This window comes from Cricetulus griseus, chromosome 7 (assembly GCF_003668045.3).
Source record: "Cricetulus griseus strain 17A/GY chromosome 7, alternate assembly CriGri-PICRH-1.0, whole genome shotgun sequence".
Taxonomy (NCBI): domain Eukaryota; kingdom Metazoa; phylum Chordata; class Mammalia; order Rodentia; family Cricetidae; genus Cricetulus; species Cricetulus griseus.
The window spans coordinates 9,835,802-9,859,727 of NC_048600.1; the positions used below are offsets into that span (position 1 = coordinate 9,835,802).

A 23,926-nucleotide genomic window follows, 5' to 3' on the forward strand; every position below is an offset into this window, starting at 1 on the left:
CACACACACACACACACACACACCACATTGAGAGGAGACCCACACACCATCTCCTTCCAAATGGCAGAAAGATAACAAATGGAATTCTTGTACCCTCTGGATCCTCGTGGGGGATCTTGAAGACAAGATGGGGAGACATGGAGGTAGAGAAGGGCAGGAATGTGGTATGAGCATCAAACACTATGGCATGAGACTCACATACATACCCCTTTTGTATGAACTAAAACAAACTTTAACTGCTACTTTCTTATGTTACCTTCAGCTCAACACAAGGTATAGGGGATCGGCTCCTACTCTGGGGCTATCTTCTGAGTTGAGATCTGTCTTGGCTATCCTATAATACTGACACAAGAGAAATGTAAGTTTGTGGAAGCAAACATCTCCATTCCAGAAAAGCAAGAAACAGTGGCCTTAGTACCTTCAAATAATCACTAGATAAGAACACTAGTCCAAGAGAAGGCATTGTGTGCACGACCTTTGAGTGGATGAGCCACTTTCTTTCAAAGTTGCCACTAGGCATGCCATGTCAGAATACAGTGTTATGCAATGATGCTCAGCTACCAAAAGGGTACCAAAGGATAAACGTGTTGTATTAGCATGAATCCTAATGACAAACACACTGTAGTTATAAGCACATTGTAGACACACAGAACAGTCTCTATATAGTCTGAACATAGATACAAAATAAGTTACAGTTGCTTTGTTTTCCATCACAGTAGGAGTATAGCAGACAGTCACTGGATCAGTGGCCAGGTAGCAAGCCAAGGGAAAGGTTACAGTGGGGGATGGAGGGTACTGAGTACAGTGGGGATTTTTGCCAAGGACACCAGAGTCCCTGAAACTCTACAGAGAACAAGGTCCCAGTCCTCTCAAGATGGCCTTTTGAGAACTAGCACATAGTCCTGCTTGGTGACATCCAGTGGCTGAATTTGAGTTGGGATGCTCAAGGTGAATGGACGGGAGGCTCAGCGGGAACAGGCACACACAGCATCTGGCAGGCCAGCCCACTCTCCTGATGGCTTGGTTGGACTTCTGTGATGTCGGGAACACGAGGCACAGAGCCAGAAGGCACAATTTGCTTCTAGGAGGTGACAGATGGCCAGATTGATGGCCCACCAAATGCTGGTGAGCTCTCTTCCCTTGCCTGGATGCTCTGGGAGGCTGTGTGAGGAGCTGTGTGCTCAGATGGTGCTGTGCTCTGTCACCAGGTAGTAATGGTGGGACCTTATATCCATTAGAGGACAGAGACAAATGGAAGATTGGAATCTTCTCTCCTTGTGACCTTGGGAATTTGGGAAGGTCCCCTAAACCACTCTGAGTCTCTGGTTCCTCACCTGAAAAGTGCAGAACAGGGGTGGGGTGGGGAAGGGGGTGATGTGTACTTGTCTAGGGCATTAGTGAAGGCCTCAGGGACCAACATGGATAAAGTGCCTAATACTGCTGCTGCCACACAGGAGGGCCTTGGTATTTGTAAAGATACTGAGTATCCAGACAGCCTGGGCCCATAAACCCACAACTACAAACACCCTGTTCAAGAAGACCTCAGGGCATCTTCCTTGTGCTTTCCTACCAAGTTTTCCCTTTTTTATTCCCATCTGGGAGTCTTTGACACAAAATGGCAGGCAGTTTGCTGAGGAAGACAGGATGTCTTCAGTTTAGAAAGATAAAAGAACATGGGCCAGTGTCTCTCCAAGTCTGGGATGTAGTGCCCTAAGGAGGGTTCTCCATTTGGTTATCCTCCCCCAGCTTCTCATTTGCCTCCCAGCTTCCAGATCCTGAGTAAATGTCTAATTAGGAAGCCAAAGAGGGAAAATAAAAGCACAGAAAAGAAAGCGAATTGTCTATTCCATGAAAAGTCTTTCCCATCTGCTCAGAGTCTCGGTGTGGAGGCACTGGGGGATAGGGAGGGTCAGACCATTTGTGGGCCAGTCAACTGCCTCATGTATCTGGGGACTGGAGCTAGAGGGCAAGTTTGGAAACACAGGCTTATATCCTGGGATAGGGGAGGTACAGCGGCCCTTCTTCCAACCCTGGGAACTTGGAGAGGTGTTCAAACAAGGAAGAACCCTTCTCATTTACAGTGTGACTGTCAAGTCGTGTGTGTGTGTGTGTGTGTGTGTGTGTGTGTGTGTCTATGATCATCATGTCCATTCTCTCTTCTAACACTGCCTGTCTGAAGTTACCTGGCTTTGTCACTCAGATATTTTCCTCTTAGATGGAGGGATAAGATGGGCAGGTAGCTCATTGGGCAGTTCATGCCCCTCTAGCTTGACTTTGATAAGGTGGTTGGCCAGGGCAAACTCCTCATCATCCAACATGCCATCCTTATCAATGTCAGCTAGCTTCCAGATCTTGCCCAGCACACTGTTGGGCAGCTTGGAGCGTACCATCTCCTTTTTGGCATTGGCACCTGTGATCTTGCCATCAACCGGGGACAGAGTAAAGAAGATCTCATCATACATGGGCTTGTCTCGGGCCACCACCCACTCAGCATCATCAATACCCTCCCCGGCTCCCTCTCCATAGCCATGCCCAAAGGGGCCTTGCAGGGTTCCCTCAAATGCTCCGCCTTTCACCATCTGCACAGGTCGCTGGGTCTCTTCCTGGCGTACCAGCACCATGAGCTGGGCAATGTCATGTGCCAGCATGTCATCTACCACCTCCAGAAGCTTGTTCTTCAGTGGCTGGAATTTGCTGAAGTCCTGGGCCTGCAGCTGGTCCTGGGAAGAGAAAGAAAAAGGAGGAAGTAGCATACAAGGGAAGATCTCCCATACCAGGGAAGGTGCTTCCTATTGACTATAGAAAGCTTCCTCAATTATTGTTCTAGTGAAAGCGGCGAGACCAAGGGACTGCATGAGGAGAGAAGAACAAGGGCCTAGAAGCTAAGGATGGTTCTTTTTATGAAGAAACAGAACAAGAGTAAGAGCTGGGGACAAAGGGAACAAGTGTTGGTTTGTTTATTTACATCTCTTTAAATATTATTACAAAAGGGAACTCATACATTTCTTCCAAAGTTAGTTTTGGCTGTCAAGTGGAGACTCTTGATGGTGGTGGCCCTCTAAGATGGAGTCCTGTGGGTCCCCAGGAGAGCTTATGTTTGAAAACACATAGCAAAGTGCTTTTACTATCTGCCCACCAGTTCACTCTCCTCAGTGTCCCAGGAGTTAGAGAAGTCATAAACTATTCATATTTCGTGAGAGGGTCAAGGTGATGGTGACAGGGGATTGAAAATGAAAACAACAAAAGCCAAAGGTCACTCCCAGCCTCACAGTTCTCAGTCAGGATGCTCATTGGAATTGCCTGGTGAGAGGTCTCAAAAGACTGGACCCCTGTAGAGAATTCTGACCTAGTAGGCATAGGCAGACATGCTGACATTACAAAGGCTGTTCCCCTTGCCTTCACGGGGCTCCTCACCCATATCAGAAAAGAAAGATGCTCTCCTGGGAAGGCCTTGCAGTCTTGAAATGGCCTCCACATAGAACATCCAATTTCTACTTGCTTCTAGTTCAGTAGTTCTCAACCTTCCTAATGCTGTGACCCTTTAATACCACTCCTCATGCTGTGGCGACCCCCACACACCATAACATTATTTTTGTTGCTACTTCATAACTATAATTTCTCTACTGTTATTAATTGTAATATAAATGTCTATGTTTTTTGACAGTCTTAGGTGACCCTAGTGGAAAGGTCATTCCATCCCAAAGGGGTTGCAACCCATAGATTGAGAACTGTTGTACTAGAAGGTCACAGGTGCCTACTGTTGCCCTGGTCTGTATGCAGCAATCTCATTGTGTGAGTGGGGGAGAGGCCAGGAAATAAGGATGGACACATGGAGTCCACAGTAGACAATTTAAAAGCTATCCATAGCTACAGTTCAAGGGTAAGTGCTGGCAGGACACTTTTCTCCTCCCTTCTAGGGCCAGACCAGGGAGAGGGCTGTGGAGAACAGAACAGGGCTCTATGCTTAGGACCTTACAGACAAGATATTTCACTGGGTTCCCAGCACTGTGTACAAAGCCCTTTGCAGCCCCTGTTTACAGATGACATGAAGACTCAGTGTGTACCTAGTCTCTATGGCTCTTTCTTGGTTCTTGGGGACAGTTCCCAGCTTTACTACTTAAGAGTAACATGAATGCTTTGCTAGGAAAATGCTAAGACCTCAGCTGATTCTTGTATAAAAGGCAGATGAAGGTGCTCCTTCTGACAAGACCACATACACACAAATCCCAAGTGGCACTCCTAGGTTCAAGGGCTTACAACATAACCCAAAGTTGCTGTATGCCACAAACTGTTCCCAAGAAGTTCATAGGTAAACCTAAGCACCTAGGGGTCTATATCATTATCCTAGAGACGGTGGAGATGTGCCCTTCACTAGGTAGGGTCTTCAGTGTCATCAAACACACCTATGCCTTTGGGGACACTGGGGTGTTTCTCCCTTGGCTTGGCTAAGGCACATATTGTGAGTGATGATCCATCAGGAAGGACATGTCTAATGCTACTTCCTCGAATTCTGACTTTGGGTTTCTCCCAGGAGCTCCGTCAGCCCCCTTCTCTGGCAGCCAGTTAGTGTGACACTGTTTCCCACCAAAGGGTCCCTGACCCTCATTACCTGCATCCTCTTCAGGTTGGGGAAGTCCCCGGGGGAGATCTGGTGCTCTCTCTCAATTCGGCCATAAATCTCAGCCAGGTTGTTCACGAGCTCCTTCTTTTTGGTGTCCTTCCCAAACACCGAGGGCATCTCCTTCTTCAAGGAGCTGATGATGTAGGCATGGACCTGATAAAGAGGGGCAGAGGGCAAGCTCATTAGGAGCCCCTACTGGTCCTTCCAGGCCCTCCTCCTGCCTCTGCTTCCAAAACCATTTCTCTCTCCATCCCCCACCCTGCTGGGCTAGAGAATATGGGCAAGGAAGGTCACAGGAGTGGGGGCGGGGGCGGGGGCGGGGCGGACGGGGGGTGCTGCCATTGCTGCTGCAGATGAGGACAACAGTAACATCCGCTGAGCACCAAGGCATCTAGTACAATGAGGAGGATTTCACACTGTTCCTGTTCATCCTCCATCAGCCCATTCAGTTTACAAACACAGGAAAAGGCACAGAGAAACTATAAAAGCATAGCCACCGGGAATCACCGAGGGAGTCATGGAGCCAAGCTGGCCATCAGCAACCACAGCCACCCCCACGCTCTTATCCAAGGGACCTCAGTTCTTGCAACTGACTCCTACCTGTGAACCTGTCTATACTTCATCTACCGGGGGCAGTCCTACCTTGGCCAGACGAGCTCTCTTGATAAGGTCATTGAGTTTTCGAAGGGCAGCATTCCGGGGTAGGCTCTGGATGTCTCTGAACAAGTCCTGCTCTTCAGCTTCGAAGAGCTTCCGGTTGTCAGGAATGAGGAGAGGGTGGGACCAGAAGGAGCCAATGTAGACCCGGATCACCTCCGGTGTGTTCACAATCTTCCCCAGGGACCACATGAGGGCCCCATACACCCGCATCAACTGCTGGGTCTCAATCTGGTCGGCCTTGTTCAAAACCACTCGCATCTTGTCCTCGTGGTTCTTGAGAGCCTTGATAACTTCTGAGAACTCGTCAGAGATGTCCAGCTTGTGGGCATCAAAGAGCAGGATGATGCGATCCACCCGCTCAGCGAACCACTCCAGGACAGCAGCAAAATCATACCCTGTGGCAGAGACATAGTCAGTGGGAGGAGCTTTAGGGGTCTGGACATATAGTGAAGGGTCTGATGTAAGACAACACAGTCTTGGAAATAGTTTCTGAGTTCAGACACTGGCTTCTCCCATTTGGTTGTTTGAACTTGAGCAAATTTCTCTGTCTGTTTCTCCCTCCCTCCCTCCCTCCCTCTCTCTCTCTCTCTCTCTCTCTCTTTCTCTCCCTCTCCCTTCCACTCCCTCTCTCTCTCTCTCTCTCTCTCTCTCTCTGTCTCTCTCTCTCTGTGTGTATGTGTGTGTGTGTGTGTGTGTGTGTGCGCGCGCGCATGCATGAGCGGGCATGCACATGCAGTAGTGGGAATCAAACCCAGGGCCTCATGCATGCTGTTCAAATGCTCTTTCCATGAGCTATGTCCCCAGGCCTCCTTAGCATTTTCCATCTATAGAATGGTCATTAGGAAGTATCTGGCTAGTAGGATAATGGAGATGATGCTCAGTAAATGCTGGATTCTATTATAAGCACGGCAGCTCCCATAAACGGTGGCCACTACCCACTTATCTTCTTATTAAAGCTAGCGGCCAGGGATCCTGCTGGGAAAAGAAGACTAGACATTGTTTTGTGCTGATATTTTGAGGTAGGGTCTTACTGTCTTGCAGTAGCCCACACTGGCCTTGAACTTCTCCATAGGCCAGTTTAGCCTCAAATTAGAAAACCCCTGCTTTGGCTTCCAAGGTGCTGAGATTCCAGGTGTGCATCATCATGGACAGATTAGACACCTGTTTTGAATTTGAATCAAGACAAGAAAATTCTTTACAATGCACCATCAGCAAAACAGAAGATGCAAGTGACGGATGCAGGCTCAGACCACACCCATCCCTGGTTGGGCCAATGTCTTGTTACTGAGTTCTTACAGACTCAAGTGACTTGCTCTCCTATAGCTCCCAGGCTCACTTCCTTCCTCACTCATCTTCTGCAGCCCCAAATACCCAACTCCTGTTCTGTACGGGAATCCTTCCTGAGGATGTTATTGGGTTGCTGGCAGCCATATCTGGTTATCCAGCACTGAGCTACTTCAAATCCACTGGTTCCAGGAACTCTAGAGCGCCCGTTGAACTCTGTGCCAAGCAACTGCAATCAGGGAGAGGGAAGGTGTGGTTTGGCTATGAAGTGGGCTCCAAAAGACTCACATATTGGGGGATTGGTTGCCAATCAGTGGGCTTTGGGGAAGTGAATAGATCATAAGGGCTCTGAGATAACCAGTGGATTAACTAACACCGCAAGTCTGATTAAGGAGGTTTGGATAGACATTTCTTTCGTGTGTGTGTGTGTGTGTGTGTGTGTGTGTGTGTGTGTGTGTGTGTGTGTGTGCGCGCGCGCGTGCGCGCACATCTGTATTCATGAATGTGGATGCCAGAAGCCAAGCTTGGGTGGGTCATTCTTCAGGAGCCATCTTCCATGTTTTTCAATACATATTATCTCACTGGCCTAGAAGTCACCAAATAGGTTCTGCTGCCTTCCCAGAAAGTCCCAGGAATCCACCTGTTTCAGTTTACCCAGTGCCTGGATTACAAGTAGAAGGAGACACAATTGCTTCTATGCCCAGCCTTTTATTATGTGGGTTGCAGGGCTCAAACTCAGGTCCCCATGTTTGCATGACAAGTGCTTTACAAACTGAGCTTTAGCTCGCTAACAACAATGGGTACCTATTTCCCTCATATAATTAGGGAGCTCTTTCTATGGCCTTATTCATCTTCACTGCACCCAGCGTGCACACAGCAGGTGCTCCATTGGCATCTGTTGCACACAGTTGACATAGAATCCTGTTCCACCTTTTACATCTGGGGAACTGAACAAGTCATCTCTGGTCCTTAGTTTTTCACTCTCTAAATCAGGACCCACCAATGCCTTGACCACAGGGTTGTGAAGATCAAATCTAAGAAGAGCTGGTGACATTCTCACTGATGACTTTGGCCAATTGCCCCACCCCTTTTCGGAGAACTCAGTGTGTCGCCACAGGATGGGGTCACTGGCCTGGGTGGGGTCCCTGTAGTTTCTGCTCAGATATTAACTTGATATGCTGCGCAATGGAATCCCCTCACTTATCCTTGGTCTCTTGGGATGGATGATCTCTGCACTTCCTTTCTTGGTTTACAATTCTCTGAATCTACATCCAGAGGTGTAAGGCTGGAGAGTACAGTAAGAAGGAGATGAGATGCAAGGATGCTGTTGTAGCTAGGGAGAGAGGAAGGCTAGAGACTTCTGCCTTTGGTGCCCTGGGGATGCCTAACAGGAAGCCTACTCCAATCTGCTGACAAGCTTCCAAGAACCTTTCCTATGACGTAATAAGCACAGAGGCCTCCTATTAATCCTCCCACTTTTGCAAATTCTGCAAGCTCTGGTAAGCTGCTATCAAATGACAAGCAGTGAGAAGCCTTCTCCGAGGTGTGTGGTTGGGAAAACCATGAGACTGAAGCAGTGACTCTGCAAGCTCCTCGGATGCTCACTCTCCTAGCTCCTGGCCATTCCAAGGCCTGTGTGACCTCTAGGATGAATGTTAAGTTGCTTTCATAGCCTGGACTTATGTGTAAGCCCAGAAATAGAGGCACATGAAAAGCAAAGACTGGGCACAGCTAGGAGGGAGACACAGGGCAAGCTTTCCCATTTGTTTTCTGAGTGGAAGTCTGAACCTCTTTTACTGACTATCAAAAATATGGGCAGTAACAACTGGCTGAATTCGGAGCCCATGACGTAGCCATGTGAAGCAGACCTGATATTAGGAGGAAGAGAGAACTCAGTTAGGATGGAGACTGCTCTAATGCCTAGCATGCATAGCATGCCCAAGGTGACTACCCAATACACCCCTTTATCTCAGGAAGGTCTCTGAGATCCTCAATAATTACTCTTGAACACTTTCAATAACTTGTGGTCTGTGAATCATAGATCAGTTGGTGAAGAGAAATAATACAGAAGTGGTCCTTCCTAGATTCCTCCTGGAATGTTGGCTGGCACCCAGGCATCCAATGGGTAGGCTTCAGGCCAGAGTCTGGGAAGTCTGCAGGGATGTGCAGCTCCCACCCCCAGGCTCCAGAGACTGGGAAGAAAGCATTTCTAATTAATGCCAGGCAGGAGGAAATCAATGAGACAAACTCAGTAAGCAGGGCCACTCCTTAATAACCCAGTGCTTCCTTCACTGTCTGACCTACAGTGCGTTATTCTTTGCAGTTTCTGTTGCAAAACTGAGCTCAGTGGAGGATCTTTACAGCTCTCCATCACCTGGAGTGAACAGGGTATACACATCTTATACAAGAGGGAGTGGAGACAGAGAGGTTAAAGGCACCCCCAAGTACAGAGCCAGACCAGGTGCTGGCAAGTGCAGGCTTAGAAACAGGAGCCACACTCTCTTAGCTCTTAGCCCTGGGTGAGCCTCCAACCCAGAGGCATAGCCCCCCAAATATACTTAGTTTTAGAGATGTTTAAAAAAGAGAAAGACATGGAGACATGCAGCACCAAAATATGGGAGCCTTCAGCTGACAATGGGGAGAAATACCCTGGACACTTGCAAACAACCACAAAGAATGGCCCAAGCAGGCTCATCACAGGCCTCCAGATGACCACAAAACTGGGAGTGAGGCCTCCAGAAGGCATTAGGGCTCATCTGCTCTGCACTGGCATGTGAGTGCCCACACATGCATGGGTTTACCTGCTCATCTGAGGAACCCTGGAAACCCCTAGATGCTCAGAGGTAGGCTAGGGATGTGGGCTACAAGTCATGCTGGTACAGACCCTGAAGTCCAAGAAGAAACTCGATGACAAGTTAGCCCCACTCCTGCCTGGTCTTCCCTAACAGGTTTGATTACATGCTGAACTCTGAGGACTGGGACTTGGGAGACCAGGGCTTGAATTTCAATTGTGTCACTTGCTCTGAGCCTGTTGAGCACTTGGACCAGAGGTCTCCATCTGTGTGCAGTCATGGGATGAGAGCATGTAGCCCCGGGGTGAAACTGGTGAGGATTCAGTATGAAACACAGTCAGGAAGCATGCCTTCTCTGTGAGAAGGTATGAAGACTTCCGGAGCCCTCTGTACTCCCCCATTACTGCTACATCCGTGCTCCTTCCCAGTAATGAACCAGGGCTAGCCACATCCTGCCCCTTCCAGGAACAGCTGTCTGCTTTTCCTGCCTCCTCCAGAGCCTCTTCTTCCAGAACTGAGTGCTAGCCTGAAACTTCATTGACATGTCTACTTTATAGCTATACACTTCCCCAGGCCTAGACAGAAGGTCACCCTGAAGCAAGGACTGCACTTTGTTTGGTCTAGGGCAGAATGCTCATCTCTATGATAGGAGCCCCGAGGAACTGCTGCCAGGGGTTGGGCAGTCTATAGCAAGGTGTCTCTGTGCTGACTTGATTCTAACTCTGCTGTTCAGCCATAAGCCCTGAGCCAGGCAGAGGCATGATGAGGGGACTGTGGGCTTAATCAGCAGGACCATCTGAGGAGGCCTGGCCCACCTGGGCTTGAGGAGGGTGGCAAAAAATGCCAAATCTACTGTGGCCAACCCCAGGAGTGAAGAAAATCAACTTTAGATCTGTGTAGACACTTGTGTGTGGGTGTCAGGAGGTGCACATACATGCACGTAGGGAAAGCAGGATGTGGGTATATGTATGAAGAATGTGTGAGTAAGTGGAGGCCGGTCTGGAGGGGCTTAAACTGGAACCCTGGCTTTATGGCTAACCACGAGGAAGGATGGGGAGCCTGTGCAGTCAGGCAATGTTCCTAAGTCGGGTTCCATTATCATCACCATCTGGATCACTGGGGTATCTGATGTCCTCCCTGACTCTGATGTTCTCAGGGTGCTGAAGTCAGCACTGTTCCAGGCCCTGCCCCCAGCTCCTGTTTGTCTCTCTGGCTACTTTTGCCAGCAGCTGTGTCAGTCTGGACTCAGGATGGCAGAGAACACACTAGCAGAGTCATAGTTTTGCCCAGAGAAGGGACGAGTCTGATGTGTTGTCAGTTCTTGGAGGGAGGGAGTGGAAGTACAATCAAGGTCACCAGTGCTCAATGTGTGCAGAGTGCCCACTGGGGTCTGAAGACAAAGGCAGGAGAGAATGTAGAGGGACAGAAAGGAATGGATCAGGGCAGAAACCAAGGAAGACAGACAGAAGTCCCTAAAGACAAGGCTGCTTTGTACATCCGTCCACACAGCCCCAAATGCAAGGGAGATGGATCACACAGCTGACCCTGGAGTCATGTAACCATGGAGAGCAGCTAAGGAGGGAAGAAGGGAGCCCATTGTGATCCAGTGCCAGAACTAAGGTGTATGGACTTTGCTCTATGATGCATTTCCCCAAGATGTCCAGGGCTTTGTCAGTCCACAACCCTGAACTACTAGTCTAGTGCCCTTGGACCCCTAAAGGCTGTCCTCCCCAGACTTGTTTTCAGGCCAGGCTGTGCTGGCCTAGCAGGTGTATGAGACACAACCCCCTCCCGCTGCAGTCTGTGACCACTGCTCCCACCACTCCTCAGCAAGCTGCAGACTGCCCTGTGAGCCTAGACTCAGGCCTAGACTTAGGCCTAGACTCAGACCCAGGGTTCTGTAGGTGCAGACTGACTGCTCCTCATTTCACCAGAGCTCAGAGTTAGGGGCTAAGGGACCAGGCTTCCTGGATCCCATCACAGGTCACCAATCACAGGAACTGGGAACACGGTTTTCCAGGTGCCCTCACAATTCAGCTGTTTCCATCCTCTCTCCTTTCCAGGTTTTTCTCCCTGGGACAGTGGGTGCCCTGCTCCAACACTTGGTGATGCCCACTCCCAACACTGCTTCAGAAGGGAGGCTCTAGAAAAGCCTGTCTGGGGCTCACCTAGAGAAAGCTATTTCCCAAAGGGTTCCCCTGCAGTCTCTTCCATTGCTTGTGCTCACACATGGCTACTGTGTGGCCCCCAAGGAGCTTTTTTATACTCACAGGAGAGTGACTATCTTCACAGAGGCAGGGCATCTCAGGGGCAAGAGAGAGAAACCCAGAGCCTTCCTTGGGCCTGCACTGCTAAGCCTCAAGGATCCACAGCCATGGGCCATATGACTGTTGCTCCGTGACTCTTCTCTCTGAGGCTTGGGAGTGAATTGGTGCTGCCCACATAGGCCGTGCCCTTGAGAAAGGGGTTCTTGGGTCCTCTGCTGTGGTGGCAAGATGGATGGACACAACTGTGCCAGTGAGGAGTCATGCAGCAAATGGTGCTGAGGCACATGTTATAGGGAGGCATGTGTCACCTGAGGTCAACTCAGGATAGAGCCCTGGCCACTTCCCAGAGAGACTTGCCAGTACAAGGCTGACCCTTCCCGGAGGAGGGAGACTTCTGAGTGCTAATTTGGCCCCAGTCCAGGCTATCATCATCAGGTTTGGAGAGAGTGCATCTTATCTGATTTTCTTGCTAAAGATACAAAGCATAGTACAGAAAGGATAGGGCAGCTGGGTGTTGGGGTACAGACCTGTAACGCCAACACTTAAGAGTTAGAGACAAGATGATCAGGAGTTCAAGGCCAGCCCCAGCTATATGAAACTGTCCCAAAAATCCTAAACCCAAAGCTGAAAGGGCGATGGGCTACTCAGGGGCACATGGCAGATACTGCAGGAGAGCCTAGGATGCTGCTTACCTCGGCTGATCCTCTGTTTCTCACCGGAGAGGATTCCTGGTGTGTCGATGACACTGATACTTTCCAACACAGCATTGGGCAGCTGGGCACACACAAACCTGCACAGATGGTGAGAAGAAGGCTATGGTGAGCCACTGAGGCACCTCGCTGGCTTAGTCTCAAGGGTTCGATCACCTGACCCTCCCATGGGTTGCAGGCTCCCAGGTCACCTGGTGTGGGACTGCTGGGTATGTTGGCTAATCTAGAGAGTGAGTTATAGTTCTCTCGCCACCTGCCATATCCTGTTTTGGAGTGCTTGGTATCCAGGTGTTTGGTAAAATGTTGACTGGCCAAAAGGGCTACTCCATAGTCATATCCTAGCTCCCATGTGTGTCCAAAGCCTTGTCCTAATGCTTGTGGTCCCAAGTCTTTAATGATCCCTGACTAGCCACTTCCTGCCTTGAAATGCTTTACTTAGCTTGGCCAGCTCCTGATGGCTAATCAGAACTCTATCTTCTCCACACAGTGCTCCCAGTCATGGGGCAGGAGGAGCCTGGAGATCTGTACATAGTCAGGGTATGGGAACCCTCTTCTGACTTGATCACTATGGGTCCTCCCATCACAGTGCATCCTGCATGTGTACTTATCCACGAGCCTTATTTAGCACAAGATAACAAGTAGGTGGGTATAAAGCAGAAGACCACAACCCCCCGTGAGACCATGCTGAAAGTGACTGCAGTATACCTGGAGATCTGTTCTGTGAAAAATTCCCAAGGTGACCCTGAAGCAGTCAGGGCTCATGCTCTGAGCCCCTAGTGTCAAGATCCCCAACTTTGATCCTGCCCCTGGTGGAGGCAAAGATACTATACACATCAACAGCAAGCCAGGGTGCAGAGAGGCCAGCATCCCAAAGTCAAAGAAGGGTTTGTTAGAACTCTGGCAGAGAGATAGCTTTGGGGAAGGGCTTCTTGCAGGAGGTAGCATTGGGGTGGGCCTCGAGAAATGAGTCATACCACCCAGGAGAGTTATTTGGACATCTGCAGGGCTAGCTCAGTCAGACATTCCTCTAGGATGGCTGCATAGCCGTACCCAGGAGGAATAGGAATGGGTGCTGACAATGTGTGAAACATGGCTGCTCACTGCATAGAAAAGGTAACAGGAATCTATGGCCAGCACCAGACAGAAGAGTGGCCACACTGTGTGTTAGTGGTGAGTGCACAGTGTCATCTGTCCTCTAGTTAGAGAGTCCTACACTGAGTTCCTTTCTTTTATCTCTCTGCTTGTGTTTTTCATGTCCATGTCAAATGCACGCCTTCCCACACCGCCTCTTGGGACTACTCTCCCCTGCTGTATAGTACTCGGCTTATCTTCCCATGGGTGCCCAAGGACTAGACTGAGTCTTACTTCTCTTGCTGAGCTCATCCAAGCTGCTGCCTCTCCTGCAATGAAACATGCACTCTACCCCCACTCCCCCATACCATGCCTGGGGTAATGGATAGTCCTTAGGACAGCTACCCTGTTTTCCTTCCTCAGTCTGTTTCACCAGAGCAGCACTATACAGGTCCCTGTGGCTGGGAACCCTGGGTCTGCTCCTTCAAGCTAAACATGTTAATCACCGAAAGTGAAAGCACAGCTTTAAAGAGAAATGTAGCCCCTTAGGGGCATCACCTTCTGTGCACTCCGATAACACCTTCACAGCTATGCTTTTTATAAATTATTTTCAGAATATTTTCAATATTATTTTTTCTATGGTTTAAAAAAGAAAGCAGTTCAGCAAGAGAGACAAACTGTATTCCCTCATTCTTCCCCCCCCCTGGATTCCAAGTGTGAAATCCACAGTTACAGCTACCCACCCTCTCTAGACTTTTCCTCTCTGGGGCTTGTTTTGCATGTTTGCAGGAAGAGAGTGGGGGGTCCAGAGTCTTTGTGGACTTGCATTTTTGTCATCTTATGGATGAAGACAGCAATACTGAACGTGCCATTACCCAGACTTGTCACGCACACGCCTCCTTGGTTTCAACACAAAAGTCTAATCATAGACTCAGTGGGCTCTGCTGGGTTTGGTTAATGACATAAAGGCACTCCTCCCTCAGGAATGTGCTGGCTACTATGGTAATTACATAAATCTGCTATCATAACTGACCATATGCCATTACATATAGATATTATTATCACTGTAAGCACAGTCATCCTGAAAGGGGGGTTAACCGCTAACCTTGCCCTCCCATCGCTTTGGGTGACTGGTTCCTGCATACCCCGGGTTCTTCTCCCATCTCACCTGGAAGCCAGCTCATCTTTGCCTCAGAAGAACTCACAGTCACTTGCTGCAAAATGAGGTCTCCAGAATTGAATGCAGCATGTCTCCCACCCCCTCAGTCCGAGTTCACTCCTGGCTGACTCATCCTTTTATATCACCTTTCCTGAACACATACGTATTCTGTGTTTAGTGTCTCATGTGCCTGTCTTCTCCTTTACCTGGAGAGGCCTTCCTCACTCAGCTCTAGGTAGTAGAAACTCCTGGTCTCAAGGACCTGACCCCAGTGCAACCTCAGTACTCACCACCTCAATCCATTTATGCGGATTCAACTTTCTTTTTAAGAAGCCACGCCTACCTCTTGAGGTTCCTCTGTACTAGAACAACTCCCCACAAGTGATTTCTTGTCCCCCTGGTTCTTCTTTGGAAATATGTCCCGCCAGGTGGCATTCCACACTGTTCCACACCAAGTCACCTGTCCCTTCTTGTCTCAGAGTATTATGGGTTGCATGTCAGCACACAGGAAAGTTTAGAGGATAAGAGATATTTGGAATGTTTCTGGGTAATAAGCCTCAATTTCCAGAGATGGAAATGGTATCAATGGGTACCCATTTCTCTCTTTGAATAATTAGGAAATTCATTTAATTAATTTAAAAAAATTTAAATATGTGTTTATATGTGTGTCTTTGTTGGGTATGCATACATGAATGCAGTGTGTATGGAGGCCAGAAGGCAGGATTGATCCCCTGGAGTGAGCAGCCGGAGGTCTGTACTGTGAAGAGAACTTGAGTCCTCTGCTCTTAACCTCTGAGCCATCTCTGAAGCCCAGGAATAAAATTTTAAAAAAAAGCAGAAAATTCACACAGTAGCTAACCGTCCTACCATAACCTACCATTTCTGTTAGTTACAATGTACGAGGCACACTGCCTTCTGTCCTGTCTCTCACTTGCCTCTGCTTCAAGTCATCAGACAAAGATATTATCACTGTCCTATATCACACACCAGCAAAGTGACATACAAAGAAGCTTGGTAATGTGTCCAAGATCCACAGGGCTTCACTTTGACTTGAAATATCTCCAATAAGAAAGAGTATCCTTGAAATTGAGTGCAGTGTACATGTAAACTGGATTAACTATATATAAGTACAACCAGGAGCCTGTCCACATTCCAGTTAAGAACAGTTGCAACACGAAGGCCCAGCTCAGCTTAATATTCATTCGACAGAGCATTGGTTCTGAACCTGTGGGTCAAGACCCTTTGGAGAATTGAATGACCCATTCACAAGGGTCGCCTAAGACCATGGGAAAACACAGACACTTGCATTATGATTCGTAGCAGTAGCAAAATTACAATTATGAAGTAGTGATGAAAATACTTTTACCACAACATGAGGAACTATATTAAAGGGTCGCAGGGTTAGGAATGTTGAGAACCACTGGGCTAGGGCTTTCTCCACTCAAAGCCTCATGGTGACCTTGGTATTCTCAGGCCTGAATTCGTCTTGGGGAGAGGGATCTGCCCAAGATTATACAGGGAGCTTAAGAGAACTACTGGTCAAACTGAAGGCTTCTCCTTTAAGTCCAGACTTCTTTCCAGGTAAGAACATTCAGGAACAATAAAGAACCCTCTATTGAGAGGCTACCTTAAATGCCCTCCCCTGATAATGAGATTGATGACTAACTTATATGCCATCCTATAGCCTTCATCCAGCAGCTGGTGGAAGTAGAAGCAGACACCCACAGCTAAACCTTGAACTGAACTGAAATCCAGTTGCAGAGAAGGAGGACTAATGAGCAGAGGGGCCATACCAGGCTGGTGAAACCCACAGAAACAGCTGACCTGAATAAGGGAGAGCTCTTGGTTCCCAGACTGATAGCTGGGAAACCAGCATGGGACTGATCCAGACCCCCTGGATGTGGGTGTCAGTGAGGAGACCTTGGAAATCTATGGGGTCCCTTGTAGTGGATCAGTACTTATCCCTAGCATAGGAATGGACATTGGGAGCTCATCCCACATGGAGGGATACTTGCTGAGCCTAGGCATGAGGGGGTGGGCCTTGGCCCTATCCCAAAGGATATGACAGACTCTGAAGACCCCCTATGGAAGGCCTCACCCTCCCTTGGGAGCAGAAAGGGTATGTGATAGGTAGGGTGTTAGTTGGGGGGGAGGGGCAGAGGAAGAGGGGAGGGAAAGGGACCTGGGGTTCACATGTAAAATAATCTTCTTTCTAATTAAAAATTTAAAAAAAGAACCCTCTATTGCTCCCTTCTGCTTAGACAAATAATCCCAGATATAGTGTAAGCAAAATCTGGGAAACATGTGACTTCCTTGTGATGCTTTTACTGGGTAGGGCAGGGTAGAGCCATGTGATCTGGGACACTGTTAGATCTTTCTCTGCTCTGTAATCAGGTGGTCCCAGCCCAGCAGCCCAGACAGCTATAAGTATGGGACTTATAGCTGTCAAGTCCCATACCCCATGATAACTGAGTCAGTGACATTCGAAGACAATCAAGCTGGCAGTACAGAAAAGGCACAGAGTCTTCCAAGACCACACCCCTTTCCTTTCACTCCTGTGCTCCAAAAGGAAGCAAAGAGACCACCTAGTAGTGTGCACAACCCTCCCCCCCAGCACCCTGACTCACCTGTTCAAGAAGGCATTGCCAAAGGCATTGAGCTTTCTGAAGGGTTTTTTTGGATCTACCACCAGGGCATTCCCAGGAATGATCCCCTCCACATCTCCTTGCATTACTGCTATGAAGGAATCAGTGGTCGGCTCAGGCCCAATCCTCATGCCTGGGAAATCCTGTTCCAGCAGGTACCTGCAGGAAAGAGTGCAGTCACGTGTAGGCATTGTGCTTGTAGATGGCCCCTGTGTGTCTACTACACAGCAGGCTTTACACAGGTCATGGGACAGGAACAGACCCAGAGCAAGCACTGTGCAAGGGAGGTGGGATTTTAGATGAACTTCACACACTCTGTTTCCTTGGTCCTTTCCCCATCCCTGATTCAGGAGGGGTGAAGGAAAGTGAGGTTTGGGCTCTGGAGCCACAGTGGACTGAAGTTGATCCCTAACTAGAATATTGCAGAGTTCACAAATGAAGGCAACTACCTGAAATTCACACACACAGGCTTAGAATCCAACAAACCCAAGGCTCTTCTGGCTTCTTAGTGATCATTAGCTATATACATGACTAGTTATTTAATATAGAATGCTTATATGTGTTATAATGGGAAAGCAGCCAGAAAGGTAAACTATGAAAAATGAATTCCAACCCAGGCTGGATTTTGGTCCAACTCTCTAGTCTCTATTCTTTGTCTTATAGAAGTATTCCATGTATACATGTGCTACAGACTTTATGATTAGGCATACTTACATATAGATAAGTGATGGTTTTCTTATTATATTTTTATTATTTATTGTATATGCTGTAGTTCATTAATTTATTTGGTGTGTGTGTGTGTGTGTGTGTGTGTGTGTGTGTGTGTGTGTGTGTGTGTTGACATGTGTCACTGTACCTGTGTAAAAATCAGAGCAGACTTTAACAAGTTGGCCCTTTCCTTTCACCATGAGTCCTGGGATGGAACTCAAACCATTAGGCTTGGTGGCAGGAGTTCTTACCTACTGAGCCATCTCATTGGCCAACTGAAGTTTTTAAGTAGTTTATACCTTCCCTTCTTGTTACTATCCAACTGACACAAGCTTCCAGCATGGGTCTGTGTTCAAGACACCCTGTGTTGTACTTACACAAGACACATTCTCTCCCTTGTGTCCTTAGGCATAGGGAAGTTTTATTGCATGGAGGGGTTCTTGGTTGGAAATTCTAACTGGGTTTTCTTGCAAAGTGTTTCGCTTTTATCTTTTCTACCTGAAGTGGAATCAAAATTTACCTTTTATCTACTGATGCTTTTCTATTGCACCTGACACCTGCACACACACACATACCCTGCCCCCAACTTGCACAGACTTAGTAACCACAGAGGATGTTGTGCAGCCCCTAGGTGGGAATTTACATAGTCTGCAACGATTATGCAGATAATAGCTATGCACGGGTTTTGCTTTATGCTTAACATATCTGGGAGACAGCAGCCCAGATTTACTTCACCTTTGTTAATAACTATGTAGAATCCCATTATACAGATTATTACAAATGCTTCTTAGTAAAGCCCTTCTTGCTATCTGTTGGCAGTTTCTATTGTGTAGGAGGAGAGAAGTGGCAGTTCTGGAATTGACACATCTCAATGAAAGGAGGAGAGCAGAGGAAGAGTGGTTGCCTATTTTTGTGGGGTGGTTTTTAATGTGTTCACTTTCTACTTCCTGAACCTGATTCTGTTCATGCAGGGCCCTGAGCAGGCCCCTTCCCTGCTTTGACCCTCGTGGTCTATTCTACTAGGAGACTGGCTTGATGTGATCTCCAGAGTGTCTTCTGTTTCCTGGGCCACTGTGCCAGGAAAGGACTTCTGGATGATATCATCTGAAGCCCTTTATTCTCATCCCTTGTACTTCTCTGTCCTTCTCTAGGCCTGGGCAGCGAGAGTCCAAGGCTACCTGCTTCCCCCACTCTGCTGCCCCTTGTAGAGGCTAACAGCAAAGGCACATGCTTAGCCAGGGAGTAATCGTCAAGGATAACACAGCCCTTTAGGATCCTAGGACAAGTTTGGACTCAGTGGGAGGTGGATCCGCCCTGGGGTAGAACTGGCCAGACAGACGACAGTTCCAGAGAGGCTAAGGGACACTGCCTGAGAGACACAGACCTACAAAGTGAGGCTTCAGGAACAAGTAGCAACAAAATTAATTTTACGGTTGGGGAGGGTGGGTCACCACAACATGAGGAACCATATTAAAGGGTCAAAGTGTCAGAAAGGTTGAAAACCACGGCTTGAGAAGATTCCCAGCTGATTCAAACACACAGCCAGGGCATTATAGCATGCTCCATATTAACCCTGTCATTTTCCCTGCTAATAGCCACTAACATGTAATAGCAATTCTCAGTGTCACATTTTATTCCAAAACTTGGAATGCTGTCTCTTTTGACCTTGCAGTGCCACTTGAGGTAGGCACCGAGGAAGCTGAAAAGAATTACATAGCTTTCTCAGAGTAATAGGGCTGGAACCCAAACTCCTGTCAGTGAGACACTGGTGTCACTCTTCTAGCATCTTGGACTCCTCTGAGAAATCACTTCCCAGAAAGCCGACCGAGGCCCAGGAAAAGACAGGGCAGCTCTGGAGCCATAGGTCCAGTTTCCCTGGTCCAAGACTGAGCTAGCCGTCCTTTGCCTCTCCAGGGTAGACAGGATCCAGGGAGGCTTGCTGGGTTTCCTCTGGGTCCCCAGTGGACTATTTGTGTCTTTGGGAAGCATTTGGAGCTGTACTCTGCTGCACAGTTCCCAGGCAGTTTAGGATGGGTTGCTATGAACTCTGTCCCCAAGGAGCCTGTGGAGCAGCTGCAGTAGCCCCAGCCCCAGAGGAAGCTGCTGATAGCTCAGAGCCTGGGGTGGTGTTGCCCAAGAGGCTAACTCAACAACAGCAGTGTGGAGAAGCTTAGTAAGTCTCTGTTACTCCAGGAAGCCCCTCATACCTCAACCTGGTAGGCCCAAGAACCGGGACTATAAAGGAAGGATTTTTTCCAGTTAGAGGGTCATTTTGAGAACTTGCACTAGAGCTGTGATGAGAATAAACTTAAAAGTCCCACACTGGACCGTGTGCTTTCTGCTTTCTTGGTGACTTTTTTTTCCCTTGGGGACTTCCTAGATGAGATGTGACCATGGGCTCTCTAACTATAAGGGGTATGAGTTTTCGAAGGTACCTAATTGAAACACTGTGGCCTCAGCATCTTCCACTACCACACGGGGCATCATAGTTTAGATTTACTGCTTGCCTGCATTATGCTAGACACTGCCCTAAATGTTCCATGGTTCGTCTTCTGGGTTGTGAGTGTTATGACCCTCCTTGTCAAATATATCTAGGCAGTAAGTCCACCTTGTAGACTGTCCTGAAGGTTCAGTGGTTACATGCGTTACACATTTAAATGGTACCGGATACTGAGTGTCTTTTTTCACTTTAAAGGGGAAGAGACAAAAGTTAATTTGCCCCATGTATATATCAGTTACAGGTAACCTAGCATTTGAGCCTGGTATTTGGATTAAAGGACCCATCCCTTTAATCTATGGTTTAAGCCTCCTCTAGGAAATGAAGCCACCTCTGGGGACAGTCCAATAATGATGCCCTGCCCCACGAGGAACTAGAAACAAAAAGTGAGATGAGCTACAAAAGTCTATGGTTTGTCAAGAAGCTGGCTAGAGCCAGGGCCTGGGGGAAAGGGGTGGGGGAGCTTTGGGATCTGCAAACCCAGGAACACATGCATCTCCAGACAAGTGACTGCTAGCGGCATACAAAAGCTGTTGCTACCAGGTGACAGGAGCAGGTTCTGGTACTGCAGTTTTCCAAAGGACAATTAGAAACACTAAGGCCAGATGCTCTGTGAGAATCTATGTACTGATTTGGACTAAGTCTTATGCAGACCCATGGAGGAGGTAGGTGTAGTGGGCTTGGATGGGAACTCTGGGGACAACTGGACTAGAGGGATGGGAGAACCATTCTGAGGTAGCCTCAAAAATGCCCAGAATGAACAAGGCCGCAGCAGCAATGAGCTATGTGCTCTAAAAAGCATCTCAGATTGCAGCCCTGGGAGACATGCTGTACTCGGCAGATGAACAAAGGGTGACACTGCCCAGCCCAACAGGTCAGCTTCCTGGGGAGTGATGGAGCCACCACCTGAGGTGGCTGGGCAAAGGGCCTTGGACTGGGTCTACAGGCCTCTTATGCTTATGTGACCCAAAACTTGCTGACCGAGTATGGGTCAGGGAAACCACCAAACCTTGGGTCCAAGGAAGCCACCAATAGGCCCAGAGGCTACAGGCAGAGAACTGGAAGGGATAAATTCTCAGAGACATTTGGGTTTGTCTTGTGGCACTGGGTACGCCTCACACAAAGCCACCACTGTGTTCAGAAAGGAAAATCTATTGAGAAATCTCACGCATTGCTTCTTTACAGGGAGTGGGACAGATCGCCTCTGTTGTTGGGTGAAAACATTCCCACAGCTGTGTAAAGAAAAGTTAATTCAAGCCTGGGTAGGACGAGCTGAGACAGGGACACAAGGAATAAGGAGGGGCAGAACACACTGAGATTTCTCTGTGTGGCCAATACCATTTGCTTATATCGTCCCACATAATCAGCCTTACCTGTGCCATGGCATGTCAACATTAGTTCAGTTTTGCAGTGGAGTCAGCTGAAAACCAGCATGTCTAAGTTCAGGGCCAAGTTTGAGGTCCCAAACACTGCAAGGATTTGGTGTCTCCTCTCCTTTGCCATCCAATGAAAAATAAATAAAAGCTAAACCATAAAATATGTGTGGGGAAATTCAACACAAATCTGATTTTTCCCCCATGAGGACGATTTTTCTTCATATGCTTCTTAACTAGAATTATTTCATAACATTTTCCTCATTTTTTATGCCCTGCTTAGCTGGCAGCCTCAGTATGTGGCCTCCTTGACTGATGACCTAAGTATCCAGGGTATAGAGCCAAGAATCTCAACCAGGCCTGCCTTTTAGGCACCCATTTCCCCAGAGGGAGGCTTTGAGCTGCTACTGGGATGAAGTCCTGGGAGAAAGAACTGCAAACACTGGGGGTGGGGTTGCAAATACTGCTGGTGGTGGCTCTGGGTTGGGGACCCCAAGTCATCTAGAGAATCTGTTCTTGAGTGGCTTAGGGAACGTTCCACACAGCATGACTCTGGACAAGCTGCTAAAACAAAAACCAGCAGGGCCAGCAAGAGGGCTCAGTGGGTAAAGATGCCTGCTGCCAAGCCTCAGAGCCTGAGCTTGATCTCTGGCATAGTGGAAGGAGAGAACTGACTCTGGCAAGTTGTGTTCTGACCTCCATATATGGTACACACACACACACACACACACACACACACACACGCACGCACGCACGCACGCACGCACGCCCGCGCACGCGCACACGCACATGGGTAGGCACACATACATGGACCCACAAACTAAGTAAATAAATAGGTAAACAATAAAATCAGTTAAACAAATGGCCTCCACCTCCCTGGCTTGTAAAGCAGAGAAGCACCTGGTTTCTAATTATGACAGCTAAAAAATGAAACCATCTGAGGTAATACACAAGAGTTTGGGGAAAGCAAGGGCTACAGCAGACTTTGCCCACAATGACACAAACAGTAATTAAAGAAAATGAGCCCTTCCATGTTGTCGGCAGTTACCTGGCACATCCCCACCTCACTTCTAAACACAGCTCAGATATGTCCTCCATGAAGCCTTACTAGATTCATTCCCCAGTTTACCCCAAACCTCACACACGCTTTCCTCTCTTGGGTAACAACAGACCTCAAGGCTCTTCCTCTGCACAGCCGTGCTATGTTACGGGTTTTTGTGTTATGTGTCTGCATCTTTGGGTCACTCAGCCATGGATCCTTTGACTTTAAAATAAGGTCGGGATAAATCTTGTCCCATCAGCCTGATTGAGTTTTAGGGAGATAGCAATGTGTACTCACACAGGCACAAAGTGGATGGAAGACTCTTTGTGGCAAGGTTAAGAAAAATTATCTCACCCCAGGAATGGGAAGTGGCATGAACACCTGAGCTAATTGGGAGCATGAGGGTAGGGGAGAGAGTGCTGCCACAATAAGAGCACGAGAAGAGGAGTAGAGGAGAGGAAATGGAGGAGCAGAGATATTGAGTAGGGGGAAGAATAGAGGAGAGAGAGCAGGATGAGAGATATCATATGAGAGGGAGCCACTATAGGTCCGAGAAGAGATCTGGAACTAGGGAGATCTCCAGAGACCTACAAGGATGATACGATCCGACAATCCAGGCAATGGTGGAGAGGATAACCTAAAAGCCCTTACCCTAAAATGAGATTGATGATTACTCTTTATGCCATCCTAGAGCCCTCATCCAGTGGCTAATGGAAGCAGAGACAGACATCCACAGAAATACACTGAGCTGAAATCAGGAATTTAGTTGAAGAGAGGGAGGAATGAAGATAGAAGGGGTCTGTACCAGGTTGGAGAAACCCACAGAAACAGTTGGCCTGAACAAGGGGGAGTAGTACATCAACCCCAGATGCTGTCTGGGAGGCCAGTACATGACTGATCCAGCCCCCTGAACATGTATGTCAATAAGGAGGCCTCTGCACTCCCGGGAGACTCCGGAAGTGGATTAGCATTTTTCCCTGGTGCAAGAAGGGACTTTGAGAGTCCATCCCACGTGAAGCGATACACTCTGGCCCTGGACACATGGGGAAGGGCCCAGGCCCAGCACAGGAAGATTTGGTGGACTTTGCAGAGCCCCC

The 23,926-nt window shown here is 48.3% G+C and overlaps 1 protein-coding gene across 2 annotated transcripts in view; it reads right to left on the reverse strand.

Annotated features, from left to right (window-relative positions):
- Positions 1 to 569: 569 nt before the first annotated feature.
- Ehd3 (EH domain containing 3) overlaps positions 570 to 23,926 on the reverse strand; it is a 28,946-nt gene continuing 5,589 nt past the window's right edge. For both annotated transcript variants that reach the window (XM_027426103.2, XM_035447683.1), the window contains 5 exons: positions 17,192 to 17,368; positions 12,317 to 12,414; positions 5,264 to 5,676; positions 4,610 to 4,774; positions 570 to 2,720 (listed from right to left, as the gene is read on the reverse strand). In XM_027426103.2, the coding sequence (XP_027281904.1) occupies positions 2,193 to 2,720; positions 4,610 to 4,774; positions 5,264 to 5,676; positions 12,317 to 12,414; positions 17,192 to 17,368 (1,381 nt within the window). In that variant the 3' untranslated portion in view covers positions 570 to 2,192. The remainder of the gene's footprint in view (positions 2,721 to 4,609; positions 4,775 to 5,263; positions 5,677 to 12,316; positions 12,415 to 17,191; positions 17,369 to 23,926) is intronic.